Source organism: Drosophila willistoni, chromosome 3R (genome assembly GCF_018902025.1).
Source record: "Drosophila willistoni isolate 14030-0811.24 chromosome 3R, UCI_dwil_1.1, whole genome shotgun sequence".
NCBI classification, from domain to species: Eukaryota; Metazoa; Arthropoda; class Insecta; order Diptera; family Drosophilidae; genus Drosophila; species Drosophila willistoni.
In genome coordinates, this window is record NC_061086.1 from 33,731,660 (window position 1) to 33,749,777 (window position 18,118).

Sequence of the window (18,118 nt, forward strand, 5' to 3'; positions counted from 1 at the left end):
CAAAGAAATTGATATAAATTTAAAAGGCACTTACAATATCCTTTACAAATTTATATAATTTAAAGTACATTTGTTTACTTATTTGACACATTTGGTTATAAATGTTTTTTTTTTCATCTTCTTTCTTACACATCATTATCATTTTCATATACATAAGGTAAATCATTTTCATGTTTAAGGTAAAAATTAGTGTCTTATTTCATAGTGTTTGCAGCGTCTGTTACAATTTATTTGATGGCAATTGAACTATGAAAAATGAAACTCACGAGTCGCAGCGTGCAATTTTCTGCAAGTGTTAAATCTAAAAAAAAAAGAAGAAAGATTGAAGAAACTAAGTCCCAATATGCCACATGCTGTTGGGTCCGTAATGCTGCACGTGGTCGCCAAAAAACAAACTGACTGCACACCGACAAACACACACACTTTTGCACAAATACACACATACACACAGGCAGAGACAACAAACACTGGGATAAGATAAAACAAGCGATGACAAAAAGCACCCAAAGCACGAGAAATACGAAGTTCTGCCTTCTGCATAACGATGGCCACGACGGATGCGACGACGACGACGACATGGCCATGGTTGGGCTATAAAAGGCTCTGGCTCGAACCGAATCGGCATCACAAAACGGTGAATCGCGTTACTGAGCACACGAGACCCAACAGACCGAGTGAGTTGCGTATAGGAAGAGTTAGAACCAAACGGGTAAATGGATACAAACGTCTCTTGGATTTGGGTCTGTGTGTGTGTGTGTGTGTGTGAGTGTGTGATTGAGTGTGTGAGTGCTCATGTTTCCGTTTCAAGAATAATGCCAAAACAATTTTTGAATAATACACATTTGAAAAACCCAAAAGCAAAAGAACAAGCCGCAAGTAACAAACACAAGTGCCCTAAAGACAAGAACAAGCACAAGAACAAGAATAAGAACAAGTTTAAGATGATGAGAATGAACAGAAGAACAGGAAGCAGAGGCCCAGTTCTTTGCATTTTCTGTTGTTGTTCTTGGGCCCAGCCTCAAGTGGGAAGTGAACAGATAGTTTTCTAAAGGAGTCCTTTCCTTCTTCATCACAACCACTATTGTAACGTCATCTCGTTTTTTTAAAAGTGTAACAAGTAAAGGAAAAATTTTACAGCCCGCACCTTTTTGCATTCAAGCAATGAGTTCATTGAAAAGTGTTGCTTGGCTGCTTTTCCAAGTTGCTGGCGAAAAGTTTTTCCCCCAAAAATGGTAAAAATAAAAAGAAAAATAACAGTACAAGTCCAAACAGTGGACGCCCCCGCCGTCAAGGATCTTCGTTATTCTCGTCCTGTCGTCAGTTTTGTTTTGTCAGGCGTGCGCTGCTACATGGCCTAAGGCCAAACGCGCCTCCAACTACTCCGAGGTCCCAATACCCTGACCCGCCTCTCTCTCCCTTTGGGGCCCCACTAAATTAAATGTAAATTAATGCAAATTACACGAAATTACTGCGACCCGCACAATGCAACAATGACGACCAACAACCACAGTACAGAACCAAATAGAACAGAACAGAAGAGCAGAGAAACTGAATGCACTTTTCAGCTGCATCAGCAGATAAAAGAGCAAACGACGTCCCATTGTCTATTATTTTAAATTGGCTGCGCAAATTTACGGACAACGCTGAAGTAATTAGCGACCACTGTAAACTGGGGCACACAAAAGTCCACTCCAAGATTGACATGAGACTCAGTCGAGAGATATGGCTTGAAACTTGGGACTTGAACTCGTACTGGGATTGGGATAGAAGTGAGGGACGGGGGGCAATGCCAGTTGAATTTCAGTTCTCTTGGCCTCCGCTTGACAGGCCTGTCACTAACATTCCACAGCTAATCCCATGAGATTTGGCGACAACTATCTCAAGAATTTCTAGATTTAGAGAAAAATTTTTGCACTATATACTTCATGAATGATATGAACTTAATTTCTTTTGCTGCTATGGGATGAGAAATAAAGACATAACCGAATAGAAAAAAATGCATTTCAATATTAAATAGAATTGGCTTAGTTCAATTAAATATGCATAATTAAGTATCACTATTTTCTATCCTTCCTTTCAATGCAAAAAGCTACATTAACTACAGTCAAACATATTTTGAAGTTGATTGAAGTATATTTTTTCAATTAAGATAGTAATAACTTCAATTTATTCTGAACACTTAACTGTTTTATGAAAAGGCACTCAACGTTTTTGAGTTAATGAAATAAATTGAAACTGATAGATTTAAAAGATTTTAATTTCTGTATTCTAAACGTTATGTAGTTTAAATTGTTCTATAACAAGTTATAAAGCATTGGAAGTTAGAAGTGTTACAAAAGTTTTTATATTATTATTCCTATAGGTATTTTTTAAAAATTCATTGTATGTATGTCCCCTTCAAAGCGCGAATCTTTATCAGTTTAATACTTTTAATAACATGCAATCGAATATATACAAATGTTGTACACGAAATAAACAATAAAGAAATATACATACAAAAATATAAAAGAAAAAGTTGAAGGAGTTAAGATTTATCTAAAAGCAATTTGAGATTAAAAACTAATTTCTTTATCATAATGTTTTCGCTGACAATCTCAGTTGAGGTTCATTTAATAAATAATCAATGGGTGAAACATCCAATTTACTTGCACTACCAATTTACGCTCTACTGAATTTACTTTTCATTTTCATGCAGCATACTTTTAGGGCCATTGAATGTCACCCCTAACTTGTGATTATGATTTGTGTAGTTAATATTTGCAATTAAAAATTTTATGTCTTCATATTGAATCTACATATAATTAAAATATATAAATTTATAACATCATTAATTAATGTTTATGGCCAAATGAGCTATTAAAAAAAAGAGAAAGAAAAAAGACGCAGCAATACTGACTTTATTAGAAGCAAAAACTGAAATGAACTGAAACGACAGAACTAATTAACGAGCGCTCAGTGAATGTCGGTTAATGTGGTTTAGGGAAATGGCAAAAGCCAGAAACGTTTTTGTGGCTGTGCCAACTCCTGGATTTTATGAAGTAAATTTTTTGCTCGAACGCAATAATCAGGATGTGCCAAATTGTTTAAATGCAAATACCACAACACGCGGCGTATGCGTAATGTGCTCAGGCTCGTGCACACTTTCCCTTTTATTTTTTGTTTCGTATTCAATTTGTGCGCATATTTAATTATTAATTTCGGCCTTATGTATGTATGTATATAAACACAATGCGCCATGCAGTTATTAAAAGGCTTTAAATTTCAAATTGCCAATGAACGGCATCAGCGTTTCAAGTTGGCTTAAATTACAACTGCTTATCGACCGGAATGGTTCCGTGGCGGGGGTCATGTCAGCGGTGGAATTACCAATGACAAAATTAAGGACACATTCATAAATGCAAGTTGAAATTGAATTTCGCACTTTTATTCCTTCCTTGCCATCTTCACGTTTTGGCAAACGCTTTTAGTAGTAGTTGAAATGTGGACTATTTTATTTTCATTATTTTGCCTGGAAATAATTAACGCTCACGTGGCTAAATAATGAACTGTGATAATCTGGACCTGTCTATAGATGTGTGTTTATGAACAAGGCTGACATGCGCTATATTGTACATTAACAAATTAATTTAATTGCATAAATATTGTAATAAAAATGGATTTTCTCTTAAAGACTACAAATACGATAAATATTTGATTAAATGATACAAATTCTTTTATAGGTTTTAAAATTAGTGTACAAATAATCCTCTGAATTAGATCTTCAAAAAGGCAAACAAAAGGTTTAATTAATTAAACCTTTCAAATAAACCCAAAGACAGAAGCCACAACAGTTCTTCAAAAGGAATTTATTTAAAATTTTTACAGAAACTCTTTTAATATTACGCTGCAAATTTAGTTGGTAGTTACAGTGATCAAAGTGTTATGTAACATGGCAAGAAATAAAAATAAAACTTAATTTAAAATTTTCGCCTAATGGTGTTAAAAGCTAGAACTTAAAACTAACTGGTTAGACTCTGAAATTTTTTTTGCCTTTACAATCTGTACTGGCCCAAAGAAGGATATTATATGAGATGCCTTAGGTAGACCAAAATAACTGAGATGGCTAAAATGTTCAAGTGGCAAAAAGAGGCTTTGAATGAAATCTGTATCGGAAACTCGTTAATCCCTGAACATAAAAATGCAGTTAAAGGCGACATTAAAAATAAGTAATAGGATTTCTTCGCTTTCTAATATCTTTAATAAATAAAGAAACAAAAATGCTTTATATTACTTATAAACTATTTGACTAAACAATACTTTTAAAACAGTACTTACCAAATTTGCTCACATTCTATAAAGATATTGCAACATTATTCGTAATTTACGTATAATCTGACTTTAACACTTCAGTTCAATGGGTTTCCTTTTGATATCTGTATAGAATCCATTGTGAACACAAAAATAACTATAAAGAACAATGGTGATGGGATAAACGATGCAGATAAAAGATTTCTTTCACCTACAATAAATTTCAAGATTAATTCAATTTACATGGAAAGAAGTGGCAACAAAGTTGCAAGAGCGCTTAAACCAGTTCTCCTTCTTTGCGTTTTTTGGATGCACTGTCATGGACAAGTGGATTGATGAGTTTTTATTTCATCATCTGTGACACTTGAAGACATTGTAATTTTTTTACGATTGACTTTAAAATTTACTACTACGATTGCATAACTTCATGCAGTACATGTTCATATTTGGCTCAATGTATGAGGAATATGTTTAAAGTAAAAATTTGATCATTTAATCCACAGAACTTATTTTAGTTCACTGAGACATCATCTTGACCTGGGCTCATGACCAACACAAATGGCTCAATTAGATTTTTGATTGCATTTTGCAATTTCTTTGACTTGGCTATCAAATTTGTTCATTGTTTTTACAGCAAAGGCCACTGATGACGGATATGTATCAACTATATATATGTATATAAAGATACACCTGTATAGTCGATGGCTATGTACATATAATTTAATTTCGCTGGTAAAGTGCATTTTAGCGCTACTTGCTAAACCTGGTAAATGCTTTTGCTATGGCCATTCCATCAGCATCCATTGGCATCTGGTTTTACTAGTAGTAGTTTATGACAACAACGGCTGTCATCATCATGTTCATTGCATTCCCAACTTTCCACTTGACATCCTTGCTGCAATTTTCAGCTTTTGTGAAATTATGCTTTGGCAATGAGATAAACAACAACAGAAAAAAAAACCATACCAAAACGGCAATAGCTGCTAGGTGGAGGCCAAGTAAGAAGATGAAGGCCCTGCGAGGGCATACGAAAGGAAAACTAAAGTAAACAGTTTGGGCCACAAGCCACGCCCATAGTGCTGCTTAACGGTAGCTGCAAAACAAACGGTAAACACGCAAGTTTTCAGAGGCTGGCAATGACCATGCCTTTTGATGTTGCTCCACATTTACAGCGCCTGTTGATGGATATTTGTAGGTTATTTGTATGTGTGTGCACCTATAGTAAAGTATGTAATGATGGCTAAAAGAAGAATGCAATTGCGACTGGAAAGAATGTGATGAGTGAGGGATGTTGGCAAATAGCTGCCGTGTAGTTTTCTTTAATTTAGCACATGGCCCACATTTGGGCCACACACACACAACCTTTGTCCCGCACTCTATGTTTGCTTTTGATTGAAGGTTAAATGAGCCATGAGCCCCGCACACAAGGCACAAGGCAAAGACTGAGCCAAAGCCAAAGCCATTGCCTGTCCCCCAGTCTTTTCTCTTTTCCGTATTCTCTCTACATACAGATATTTAAATACATACTTACTGCATTTGCATTATACGCTTCTATCGCACTCGCACTTGCTAACGTATTCTCATTTCAGCATCCTTTCGGTAGTCTTATTTTATTTCCTTTGGCTGAATTAGCTGACATAAACTAAGCCAGTCAACTAGATGCGACGTCACCTCCTTCCTATCCTAATGCTCAAGCCGTCATCCATTTGCTTCCATTGGTCTTGCTGTTGCAGATGCAGTTGCAGTTGATTTTTACGACTCAGAAGCCACGCCCCTAATTGAGTGCATCTTAAATTTGAACGCATTTTCATTTCATCTTCATTTGCCATTTGTATACAGATTGCCCTCTGGTGCTCGGTCTCTCTTTCTCTCTTATAATTGTGTATTTCACTTTTATTTCTGTTGTCTTTGCAGTTTTCCATTTCCGCTTTCGTCTACCAGAACAACAACAATAACAATAACAGCAACAACATCAAGCCTGAAACTCAACAAAAATAAGGCAAAACAAACAAAATATTCACAAGGAAAACCAAAAACAATAATATAAACGAAACAAAAAATGTCGATCTCCGATTTTCGTAAAAAGAAGCTTCTCTTCCTGTTCAATGTGTTCTTTGGTGAGTATAACCGAAAAACTCTATTGGGTAATTCTCTGCCTGTTGCCATTACACTTCAAACAATGATGAATGGTATGGCAATGCTTGGGATGGGGATACGGGAACTTCCCTCCTTCCTTCATGGATGGTGTGAAAGTTATTGCCTGGAACGTGATTGAGCGAAATGCATTCATTTTTATAGTGCACTTGGCACCCAGCATGCTGGCAGGAGAAGTTTGATTAGATTGCATTCGATGTGCCTTAAGAAGTTCTTAAATGGAATTATAAACACCAACACAGTTCAAGTATTAATCAAACTACAGGTTATAGCTAACAGTCAAGCAAACGGCATATGGTTCGGGTACATAAAAAAGTAAGCATGTTACCTGTTTATTGAGGCAATTATTTCCACTTGGCTTCAATATTTTGATTTACCTGAAGAAGTTACTTTTAATGAGTTCAATTGAATTCTTTTTAATATTTTTTGGTAACTCAATATTTTTTGTTAAAGTAGTTCAAAATTCTTGAAAACTTTTCACCAATAGCATAAGCAAAAACAATTATTCATGTTTTTAAGTTTTTAAGTTCCATTTTCAAAAGCAAAAACCAATTGATTTTTTAAATGAACTTTATAAATTTATTGCCAAATGAGAAAAGTTTAATCATAGAAGAGTTTCAATATATAAACAATACTTTAATAGATTATAGAGTAGAAGACAAGTTAGAGACTAAAATATTCAGCATCAATTAAATTAAGTACATAGTCTCTGAATTTGAATAAAAGTGCAAGTTTTTAAACTTTTAACATTGCGTATACTTAATATGTCAAGATATGCCAAATGCATTTCGATTAGTCAATTTTTAATGCAATGCCTGTGAGGAATAGTTTCTTGCAACAAGTCAAATAAAACTCCGCTTTTGAATGAAAATTAAAACGAATGCAAATGCTGATGGCAAACAAGAACAAGGAAACTAAATGAAAGTTTATCGCTCCAGAGAAGTGCCCTCAAAAGCAGGCAACGCTTTTTCCCGTTGTTTATGCATGGAGCGAGGTTAAGTGCTATTCAATTATGACTAATTTGCAGGTGGCTGAATGCTTTTGGCCTTTTGCCCACATTGTGTGTGTGCCCACCAGCTGGGCACAAAATCAACTGAAAAACAAAGACGAGGAGTAAATACGTAAAACCCAAAAACATAACAAGTAAAATAAAACAGCTATTAAACTCAAGCGCCAAGCACTTGACACTGAAACCTTGTAGACGAGTGGACCATTTGCACATCGTTTTGCATTATGTTTGTGGTGTGGGGGGCTAAATGATAATGACACATTGGCCCGCATGGCGAAAAGCCAACAATTGTTATGGAAAAAGGCAAAGGCAGAAACAGGAACTTTGTCACAGCTGTGAACTGTGAAGTGAGATCCGTTTATATATGTATATGTAGGCTTTATTGCTTCAACCTTTCTTTCTCTCTCACTCTCTTTTTGTCTCTTTGTTTCATTTACACTCGCCGTTTTTTGACCAACAAAAAATAAAACACAAACAACATGCGGGCCAACATTGCAAATTACGCTGACTGCGTTGGATTGGCTAAAATACCAAACAATGTGAACAATGCGGCTAAAAATACAACTCGAATTTCCACACATGCAGATGTGAACCGGAGTGGTGAAATCGACGTAAAGGACTTCGAGCTGGCCATCGACGTAAGTGGAGCGAGGCAAAAAACTATGCCAACAGTCAGAAAAAAAACAAAGAACTAAAAATATGCAAAAATTTATATTTATTTTTGGGTTTCCCTTACTCTTTTTTGGCAAGAATTCTGTGAGGGAAAATGCCACCAATAAATGTGCAGCATTTACATCAACTTGTACAGCAGTAAAAACAATGTGAACATGTTTTTCCCACTCCCAAACTGTCTCTTCCCCACCCCCTCTCCCACACTCTTTTACTGACTGATAACTCAATTTGGATGCCGTTTGCTGTTTTTTTTTGCTTTTATTTTGATAGCGTGTTTGCGAATTGCGTGGCTGGGCAAAGGATACGCCAAAGAATAAGGAGACTTACGATGTCATGATGGCAATTTGGACTGGACTGCGATCGAAGGCCGACAAGGATAACGATGGACAGGTGAGCTGGGCGTTGAATGACATGTCAAGTGATTTGGTTTTTTGGGATTCCATAGAAGTGTTGAAATCTATGAAGCACTTGCATTGACAGCATACTAGATACACTAGATTCAGCTATTGTGGCAGCATTTGACAAGTTGACAAGTGGCCCCAACACATATCCGAAACCTCCCTGACACACCCACCTGGGTGGGTACCCAGACGAACAACCAGACGTACGAGCAGCAATCTGCAGTGCTTTGTCCTGGACCTGACACACAAGCCCATTCGAAAAAAAGAAATGGAAACTTAAATAAAAAGATGAAGAATGTTCATAAATTTCCCATTCTTATTGTGAGAACGGTTGCAAAAGAAGCGCAAACAAATTTCCCAGCCAACGAGCGGAAATTGAATTGTGAACTATTTGAGTAATGCAATCTCAATTCCGGCCGAAAGGACTTTCTCGCTAGTTTTTCTCTAGGCCGTGGCCAAAGACAAACTTGCACAAGTTTTTGTTACGGAATTATTATGCTCTTTCCGACTAGGCCCCCCCCCCCACGTACGTTTTGTCTGCATAATCAGACTGCAAGTGAACAAAATTAAATTATAATCCAGTGTCGAACAACAATGCGATACAAAAGCGAGTAGAAATTGAAATGTCAGTACAAAAGCACCGCAGCTTAATTCAATTGCAGTAGGGGTTATGCTTGCGGCTTATGGGGGGCAATCTATCTATCTCTATTCGGCAAATGCTGTCCCACCTTGTCCCTCTCTGTCTGTCTGTCTGTTTGTCGTGTGTAAGCGTATGTATGTTGTTGGGTAGGTATCCGCACTTCAAAAATTCGACAAAACCACACAAGTTTTTGGCCTTTGGCCAACCTAACTTGAATGAAGTTTACTGCCAAAGTAAGCCAGATTTGAACGGATTCTGAGTTCCTTTGTGATGCTTTCAGTCTACTGCAACTGCTAGGAAGTTTTAGATTTATTGTTGTAGCACACAACACAGTCAGTTCGCGGGCAAAAGTTCAACTAGCCATTAGGGCTAAAAGTCTCATCGTGACACGACGAGACATTCCACGTCGTCTCAAAGAGAATGTATTATATACATTTTAGCTTAAATTTTGAAACATTTATAGACATTATTGTAGTGGAATAAACTAATTTTCGAAGAAACCTTCGATCTTCAAAAGCCTTTCTCTTGCAGATTCAAAAACTTCTAAAAAAAATTCTATAGAATTAAATTTCCATATTTAAATGATGTTCAATCGATTTACTCAACTGCAAAATTCTATATTTTTAATAATTGGCCCAAAAATGAAACGTGTAATATTAAATGTAATAATAAGACTTATTGATATTCGAATGCAGCAGTTTCCTGGCAATTGTTGGCCATCTCTGGCTATTTAGAACGCACTCGGTCAAGGATATGCGTTGTATGTATGTATGTGGTGGAGTGGATTGGGCAGGGGTCCTCTTAAGGGTATTTCAATTTGGTCAGCGCCAGACACTTACAAGCAATAAACATAAAAAATATGCAGTTCCAATGTTAGGTTAGTGGGGACTGGTGGAAATGTATAGAATAACTGCCAATTGGCGGACAAACCCAAACGTTGTCCAGTTTTTTATTTATGACCATATTAAAACATGGCAAAGCGTAACGGCTGCTTTGGTCAGAGCAACTTTGACCACAATTAAGGGACTGCCGGGGAATGATTGAGGATGGAGGAATCGAAAGAGGACATGCCAAGTTGGTCAAGGCATCGTATCGAGTCGATTGTTGATGTTGTGTGTTTCGTAATTGCCGTTGTTCGGTGAGTTCTCTTTTTTGGCAACTGAAAATGCTAATAACACATAGCTTGGGCATAAATTATCCCCTCCTTTGTACACTTACATGGCCAATCCTTGCCCCCCGCCCATCTCTCTATCACTCTTTCTCTCCCTCTCTATAGGCATTCCATAACGCGTTTAATAGCCAATGGGATGTTTTATGTGCCGACTCCGCCCGAGGTGGTTTTGCTGCTTAATGGCCTTTTCAGCATAGGGCGTGATGCATAAATCTGACGCTTTTAACTAACCCCAAAAGTCGTACCGTTTCTTACATTTTTCGTACTTTATCAGGTCAGCGTGGATGAATGGTGCAACATGTGGGATGCCTATGCCAAGGATCCGAGCAGCGTGATGGATTGGCAAAACGCCTACATGAACTTCATGTTTGATCTCGAGGACGCTTCCCATGATGGCGGCATCGATGTAACTGAATTCACACTAGTCTGCTCCAGCTATGGTCTGGAGAAGGGCGAATGCGAAGAGGCCTTTGCCAAAATGGCCCAGGGTCAGACCGATGTCACTCGGGAGCAATTTGCTGCTCTATGGAAGGAGTATTTCGCTGCCGAAGATGCCAATGCGCCGGGCAATTTTATTTTCGGCAAGACTTCCTTTGTTTAAATCGTGCAATTTTGGCCGATACTTGGTCCTGGTTTAAACTGGCTCAATTAGACAAAGAAAAACTTGACATTTATTACTATATATCGGGAAATTTAAGAAAAACCAAAACCGAAAAAAAAACATATTGATAACTTAAACTTGTTAAAATGATGATTATAAACAAAACAGACTCCAATTGATACTTTCGACTATTCCAATCTCTTCAATTTAGTAATTTTCCCTCGTTTTATATGCATTCCTAATAATTCGACCTTTATGTATCTCTTTAATGTTCTAATTTTGTGTAGTGGAGTACAAAATGTCTATTTATATTTTAAATACTACAAAATTTCCTATTTAACTCTATAACTACAGCAACTACAAAGTAATAAAAACTATATTTCTTATCTAACTATGTACCTACGAATATTACAAAACGATATCAATTATGAAAATTGGCGCATTAGTATACATATATATATATTTATTACATATATATATATCAGATCGAACCATAAGCAAAACCAATTAAATTGTCAATGTCAACTTGTTTAATGTGTGTGTATGTAGTTGTCCTTTATCGTCGCATCTCTTGGCGTATAAATTTCAATGTAAATGTAAAGTGTTCCAACAAATTACAATAATAAATGAAAAATATCACAACAGCAAAAACTTTACCCTAACTCAAACTCTTTAACTCTTACTTACTTGTTGCTGTTGTCCTTATGGATTCAGAGTGTGAACGATGGGTGGGGCAGTGGCAGAGGGCGTGGCACTGGAAATTGCATTCATGTGGCCGTATAGAGTTGAACCACACACAAACTGCTCATCGAGCCGGATAAGATCTTTGCATTTGTCTAGCAAATTTATGAACATTATAATTTTGCCCTTGGTCGAAAAGTTGGTTACATTTTAGTTCGGTCTAGAGTCCAGCTTGCGGCTGGTTGCACATCTGATTAATGCCACTCCATGTTCCAATCTAGAATAATAAACTTAAACTGCGGTTACCAGGTGAGAGTAAGTAGCATATTGGTTAAAGTTGGCATTAGAATTTGGAATCTTTGTGGGAAAGAGTTGATTTAGTAGAGAAACATTTCTTGAACGTGAATACGTTCAAGAATACGGGAATTCGTAACCTGATTGTTAAAAGTTAATAAACAAAATTATTATTAGATATTTATTAATCTTTAAGTCGCTGCTTATTAAAATTGTAACGTACTGAATATTCGGTTTGATTTTTGAACAACTTATAATATTAATTTTATATGCTTGCTCTCTCACTATAACGCGGCAAGTCCCACACCTCTCTCGACATTTGGACTTGCGCTCCCACTCTTCGGGGGCGCTGAGCCTATAAAAGAAGGCTGTCAACATAGACGGTTCCAGTTATTAATTCCTTAACTGTCAACATAGACGGTTCCAGTTATTAATTCCTTAACTGTGAAGAAATTAGGTAAGTAAAGTAATTTCTACCACTATTTTCATTCTGCTATAAATATTTAAATTTTTAATGCAAAATGCATTAATGGAGCCATCAATTCTCGATAGCCAAATAATGATGTCATTATTCTAGTTCGCATTCGCATTTTCGGATTGAGTGGTATTTTCAGTCTCTTCATCGTTAAAGTACGTAGACTAAAAGAGCTTGGAAATATTGGGTAAGTGAAAATAAAAAAATATTTTTTTTATATTTTAAAAACGATTTTTCTCAAAAAAACAGTCTGACTTTTACCCATAAATTAGTAGAAGCAAAGACCATTTAATTAATATTTTTTTTAAGTTTTATTTATCTGACCCTAAATCTTCAGCAACATATAGTAAGCGAAATGTGACACATAAGAATTTCATATGCAAAAGATAACGTTTTAAATTATGTTGCTATTCTGTTCATTAAGCAATTCTGCATTTGGCTCCAATTGCCCAACACTTTGCTCCTTATGCACATTACTTTGTTCCTCGGGCGTCTCACTTTGCTTTAATTTACATATATTTTTGATTCTATCACTGATCTCCATGTAGGGATAGTATACATTGACGTGGGGAACGAAAGATTGCTTAATAACTTGTGGCGAAGTCCAACGTAGCAAAGAATGCGGGCTGCCAATTTTGTCATTGGTTCCTGTGATGTGACCACCACCAAATGGTTGTTTTCCCACCGTGCAGCCGGTGCATTTGTCATTGATATTCAGATTGCCCACATTTAACTTAAACGTATCGCTGGCCTCTTTTATGAACTGTGTGTCGTTTGCAAATATAGAGCCAATTATTCCGTGATTAACCCTAGCAACCTTTTCCATTGTTTGTCTAACTTCAGAGTCAAGATAGACATGTACACATAGAATGGGGGCCAGTAGCTCATCCTTGCATATGCGATCATCTAGATCGGTTATCTGTACAATGGTTGGATCAACATAGTAACCTTGTTTCTTGCAACACGTGCCACCCATCAGTACCTCACAAGTGGGATTATCGTTTATGTACTTCAAAAACATTTGAATTCGTTTGAAAGCATTCTTATCAATTACAGCCGAGTAAAAGCAGTCACAATAGGTTGCATCGCTGACAAACAGAGTTTTGGTGATCTTCAGAAGGGACTCTTTGATTTGGCTCTTCCACAGTGATTCGGGAACATACAGCATTGAGCAAGAGGTACACTTCTGGCCGGCATACTCGAAAGCTCCACGTATGGTGCAGGCTACAGCTGCCGCCGGATCTGCAGACGCATGTACAAAATGGAAATTCTTGCCACCACAATCGCCCACAAGACGGGGATAGTTATTGAATACACTAATATTTTGAGCGACCTGTTGCCAGAGGACCTTCAGCACACTCGCAGTGCCAGTGAAATGAATTCCCGCCAACTTGGCATGTTGTGTGATCACGGTGGCAAAGTCAGTGGCTGCAGCGGGAATAAAGTTAACCACTCCACTTGGCAAGCCTGCCTCCTGCATGGCCTGATACACAAACCAATTGGATAAAATCGATGAATCTGATGGCTTCCACATTACAGCGTTACCCATTAGGGCCGGAGTAAAAGCCAAATTAGCGGCCAGACTAGTGTAGTTGAAGGGACTTATTGCAGCCACGAATCCAGTCAGCCCGCGCAGTCGCATATGATTGCGACATACCTCAGGCTGATCGTTAAGCGGTTCGTAGTTGGCCAGATTACGGAGAAAGATCGGATTGACACATCCAGTTCTGCTTGACGTACCGTTTTACCCTGGCCAAGCATGGTGGCAGCGATAATCTTGAATCTATATTTTCCAGCGATAAGTTCTGCTGCTTTGTTCCAAATGGCCATTCGTTTGCCAAGCTTGATTTTATCCCACGTTTCTTGGGCCCGTGACGTCTTTTCAGCCGCCAATTCGATGAGCACTCGATGGGCTTGTTCATAACGGGCAATCGGCTGCTTCCAATTAAAGGGTATAGCCTGATTAGTTTCTCGATTGCCACTATAGATTTCACCGTCAATTAAGATCGGCACACGCTCCACCTTATTGAGTACATTTAAAAGCTCGTGCTCTAGGCTTTTCCGCTCTGCGGACCCAACTTCATAATTAAGAACTTTTTCATTGGATATAGAAACCAGGGGAAAGTGTTCCATTTCGAAAACATTGTGCGCTTTACTTAGCGTTGGTGGGCTGCTAGATGCACGCGCCCACGATTTCAAAAGTAGTCGATTGTTGATTGGTCTGCAAGACATTGATTAATTATCGTCACCGGCGTTATCGAGGCAAGTATATCGCTTTCGACGTTATCGGAACAAACGTCGATTTGTTACCGATACTTTTCCACAAAAACAGCTGTGAATTGCTTACAAATATTTTGGCCATGCAACTTACCCGCATTTTGCTAAAACCCCGTGCATCAGAAGTCTTAACCGCTTACTTAAAGCAATGCCATGAGCCACCCTGGACATCATATTTTGTAAAGGCAAGGAATCTGAACTTATTAAATAATATGTTGAAAGGTTAAGAATTCACTGCAAATTTTAGTTCAAGGATGTCCAGAATGATCAATTTGGTATGTCACACTTCAACTGGACTCTAGATACCGGCACCAACTACCATATTCTGCGTACGGCTTGCTTTCCCTACATGAAATATCACTGCAGCAAGCGGGAAGTGCAGGACTTGTCCTTAGAGGATAAGTTCTTTCGTTTTCTAAAAGTAATTAATTTGGGTAAGTGCACACATTGCAAATATATTGTAATTTCCATCCAATCTATTTTCAGGTATACCTATGCTCTTCTACGGACTGGCAGCCATACGTTTAATTAGCCACACAGAAATGGTACAAGTCAGTGAGTCGGTAAAGGTCCCAATATATTTTCTGTATGCCGAAGATAAAGGTTCAAGATTTTAATTTTGAATTTAGAGACCCCGAATGTGTGTGAGTATTATGAAAGACTACATTTGGGTTACTTTTCTACCCAAATATACAGAAAACAAATAAAAATGATTTTATTTCATTTATTCAACTACTTTGTGATTTATAAATAAGGTAAGAGTTTAAATGAACGTGACGATAACTAACCGAATAAAAACTTACCCAACTTCAAATAATGATTAGAACGTCTGAACGCAAGTAAGATATTCTTGATCGTCTCCATTATATCTTCTTATATTCATTTTTGTTTCTCGATAAGATTTTAAAGATTTGTTCAGTAAAGGAATGAATGTTGTACATTTTAGTCAAACATTTAGTTGTAAATAAATAAGTTGTGGGAAAATATATTGAAATTTAAATTAGTTTTCATTAACAAATGAGAACTTCGCTCAAAAATAAATATTCATTATGGGGTATAACAGTACTAATAATAAGTGCTGAAATGCTTTAAAAACTCAAGGCTCCCCGTGATACCCTACCTACCCCCTGGGATCTTGGCTCTGGACTCATGCTTAGAAAAATTTCAAGAATGGGGAGATGCTGGGATGAAGGATCCTTTTGGATGAGGCAACTCTGCTTATTTTGCTGCGGAAAAAGCTGCGATCATTAAACTTTAAATCCTTTACATCCTTTCGTTCTGCATTTAATATGTCTGTTGGAACTTTTTTGTTTACCTTTCTCGTTTCTTCCTGAAGTTGGCTGCGTTTCGCTTTGAATTTAAGCGTTTTCTTGGAATTTCCAATTTTCTCCCATCTCTGTTATATTCCCTCCAATCCAAATCGGATGTTCGTAATTTTGATATTCAACATTATAAATTGAACTGTGATACATATGGCCTTGTAGCATGTACAGTGCTTAAGGACAAGAATCGCAATATTAAAAAATATACACTCCTTGGGCAACAAAACTATATTTCATTAATTATGGCACTTTTATTTATCCCAAAGTACATTTTTTCTTTCATTTCACTTTCTTCGAATCTCCCATAAATTCAATATAATAACAAATTCTTAAACGGCGGCAATACAATAAAACAATCGCCGTTAGACATTTTTCAGTTTTTAATGCTACGATCTTGATTTTTCTTTACTCGCGAGCTTTTTTTAGTACCCTACGAATACCCTTTCCGAACCACACCGAACCCGAATACCCTTTCCGAACCACACCGAACCCGAATACCCTTTCCGAACCACACCGAACCCGAATACCCTTTCCGAACCACACCGAACCGAACCGAGCGAAAAAAAGCATCGAACTTCGAACAGATGAGCCGAACCGCAACAGATGAGGCGAACCGCAACAGATGAGCCCAACTCCAACTTTACTCACGAACTCGAACATGTTCGCGCGTTTACTCAAATGTTCGAGCGGTTTACTCACGCGGTTTAAATCGCGTGAGTAAACGCTAGCGTTTTTAGCACTAAAAATACTCACAAATATGGAATTGCTCAGTGGCGCGACTGAACAATTTGGTATTTAGTAGTTTTAGTATTTTTACATTTATTATCTTGCGGTATTTTTTCTCTCTCCATGCGCTGGTCACACAAATTCGCTCTTTCGCCATTTGACATATTTCCGGTACGTACGCGATTTTTCAAGAACCCCTAACAAAAATAATAATATAGAGTAGAAAATTGGCATAATTGATGTTAATAATGGTTCCATACGTTAGATGAACTTTTTTATTGTGCTGTTAATTAATTTTAATGCGTTTTAATAAATAGTCTTAGAAGATGTTAAAAGATGAAAATCATAATCAAAAAACCAATGTAAATAAAAAAAGGCCCACTGTTAACTAACTTTCTTTTTCATTGATATTCCAACAGGTAAATCATGGCCGACACACAAGCCAAGCCCGCTGCCGCTCCCAAAGCTGCCCCTAAGGCCGCTAAGGCTCCAAAAGCCGTCGCCGCTAAGGCACCAAAAGCAGAGAAGGTAGCCGCGACTGAGTCAAAGGTATCGGCTAAGAAATACAAACGTCATGGTCGTTTATTTGCCAAGGCTGTGTTCACCGGTTACAAGCGTGGATTGAGGAATCAGCACGAGAACCAGGCGATCCTAAAGGTCAGGCGAATTGATTAAAAATTGAGTGCAGTTTGTGTAACAGTTTTAATTCTATCACAGATTGAGGGTGCCCGTCGTAAGGAGCACGGTGAGTTCTACGTTGGCAAGCGTTGTGTTTATGTATACAAAGCTGAGACCAAGAAGTGCGTTCCCCAGCATCCCGAGCGTAAGACTCGTGTCCGCGCAGTTTGGGGTAAGGTGACTCGCATCCACGGCAATACTGGCTCTGTGCGTGCCCGTTTCAACAGAAATCTACCCGGTCATGCCATGGGGCACCGTGTTCGCATCGTAAGTGATATCGAGTTATCGTGCTTTTGTCAGGTTATTCATAAATTAAATTTACTTTCAGATGCTGTATCCTTCAAGGATTTAAATGATTTAACAACTTGAGTTAATGACCTGAGTGCAGCAGTTGATAACATCATTAAACCGTTTTAAACTAAATGAGACAATTTAAATTTAATACAAAATTGTAGTGTTGCATTGTAAAAGGGAGTATGTTAAAGTTGGTAGAGGGCAGGCAATTGAAGAGTCTAATATTGCAACTGCATCTTCGTTGTACATAAGATGTATGTACATTTATACAATTCTGCCATGAATTAGTTTGCTAACAAATTTAATTTGTACCAATATCCTCTTCAGACAATGGGTAGCAAACTTCTCATCTGTTAAGTGCTTACAGGTCTGTTATTAGCCCCGACAATTGGTAACAGACTCGCAAATGATGCTGTTAGCAACGGCTGTACACTGA

The 18,118-nt window shown here is 37.6% G+C and overlaps 4 protein-coding genes across 5 annotated transcripts; 3 read left to right on the forward strand and 1 right to left on the reverse strand.

The window, feature by feature from the left end:
- The first annotated feature begins 611 nt into the window (after positions 1 to 611).
- LOC6649563 (calexcitin-1) lies at positions 612 to 11,603 on the forward strand. 2 transcript variants are annotated; one of them, XM_047009312.1, is made up of 5 exons: positions 612 to 674; positions 6,202 to 6,404; positions 8,036 to 8,088; positions 8,393 to 8,512; positions 10,609 to 11,603. In XM_047009312.1, the coding sequence occupies exons 2-5, from the start codon at positions 6,347 to 6,349 to the stop codon at positions 10,933 to 10,935; spliced, it is 558 nt and encodes a 185-aa protein (XP_046865268.1). In that variant the 5' UTR covers positions 612 to 674; positions 6,202 to 6,346; the 3' UTR covers positions 10,936 to 11,603. The 2 variants fall into 2 exon arrangements, with proteins under 2 accessions (XP_046865268.1, XP_002072436.1); XM_002072400.4 differs by having other exon boundaries at positions 640 to 709.
- Positions 11,604 to 12,677: 1,074 nt separating this feature from the next.
- Positions 12,678 to 14,836, reverse strand: LOC6649564 (delta-1-pyrroline-5-carboxylate dehydrogenase, mitochondrial). Its single transcript, XM_023179678.2, is given in 3 exon segments — positions 12,678 to 14,101; positions 14,104 to 14,606; positions 14,757 to 14,836. Coding segments are annotated over 3 exon segments (1,905 nt in total). The 3' UTR covers positions 12,678 to 12,779.
- A 103-nt stretch (positions 14,837 to 14,939) lies between these two features.
- Positions 14,940 to 15,389, forward strand: LOC111519371 (uncharacterized protein C15orf61 homolog). The gene is made up of 2 exons (XM_023179800.1): positions 14,940 to 15,096; positions 15,149 to 15,389. The coding sequence occupies exons 1-2, from the start codon at positions 14,940 to 14,942 to the stop codon at positions 15,277 to 15,279; spliced, it is 288 nt and encodes a 95-aa protein (XP_023035568.1). The 3' UTR covers positions 15,280 to 15,389.
- Positions 15,390 to 16,824: 1,435 nt separating this feature from the next.
- LOC6649566 (60S ribosomal protein L35a) lies at positions 16,825 to 17,811 on the forward strand. The gene is made up of 4 exons (XM_047009314.1): positions 16,825 to 16,881; positions 17,130 to 17,367; positions 17,428 to 17,655; positions 17,717 to 17,811. The coding sequence occupies exons 2-4, from the start codon at positions 17,137 to 17,139 to the stop codon at positions 17,738 to 17,740; spliced, it is 483 nt and encodes a 160-aa protein (XP_046865270.1). The 5' UTR covers positions 16,825 to 16,881; positions 17,130 to 17,136; the 3' UTR covers positions 17,741 to 17,811.
- The last annotated feature ends 307 nt before the right edge of the window (positions 17,812 to 18,118 follow it).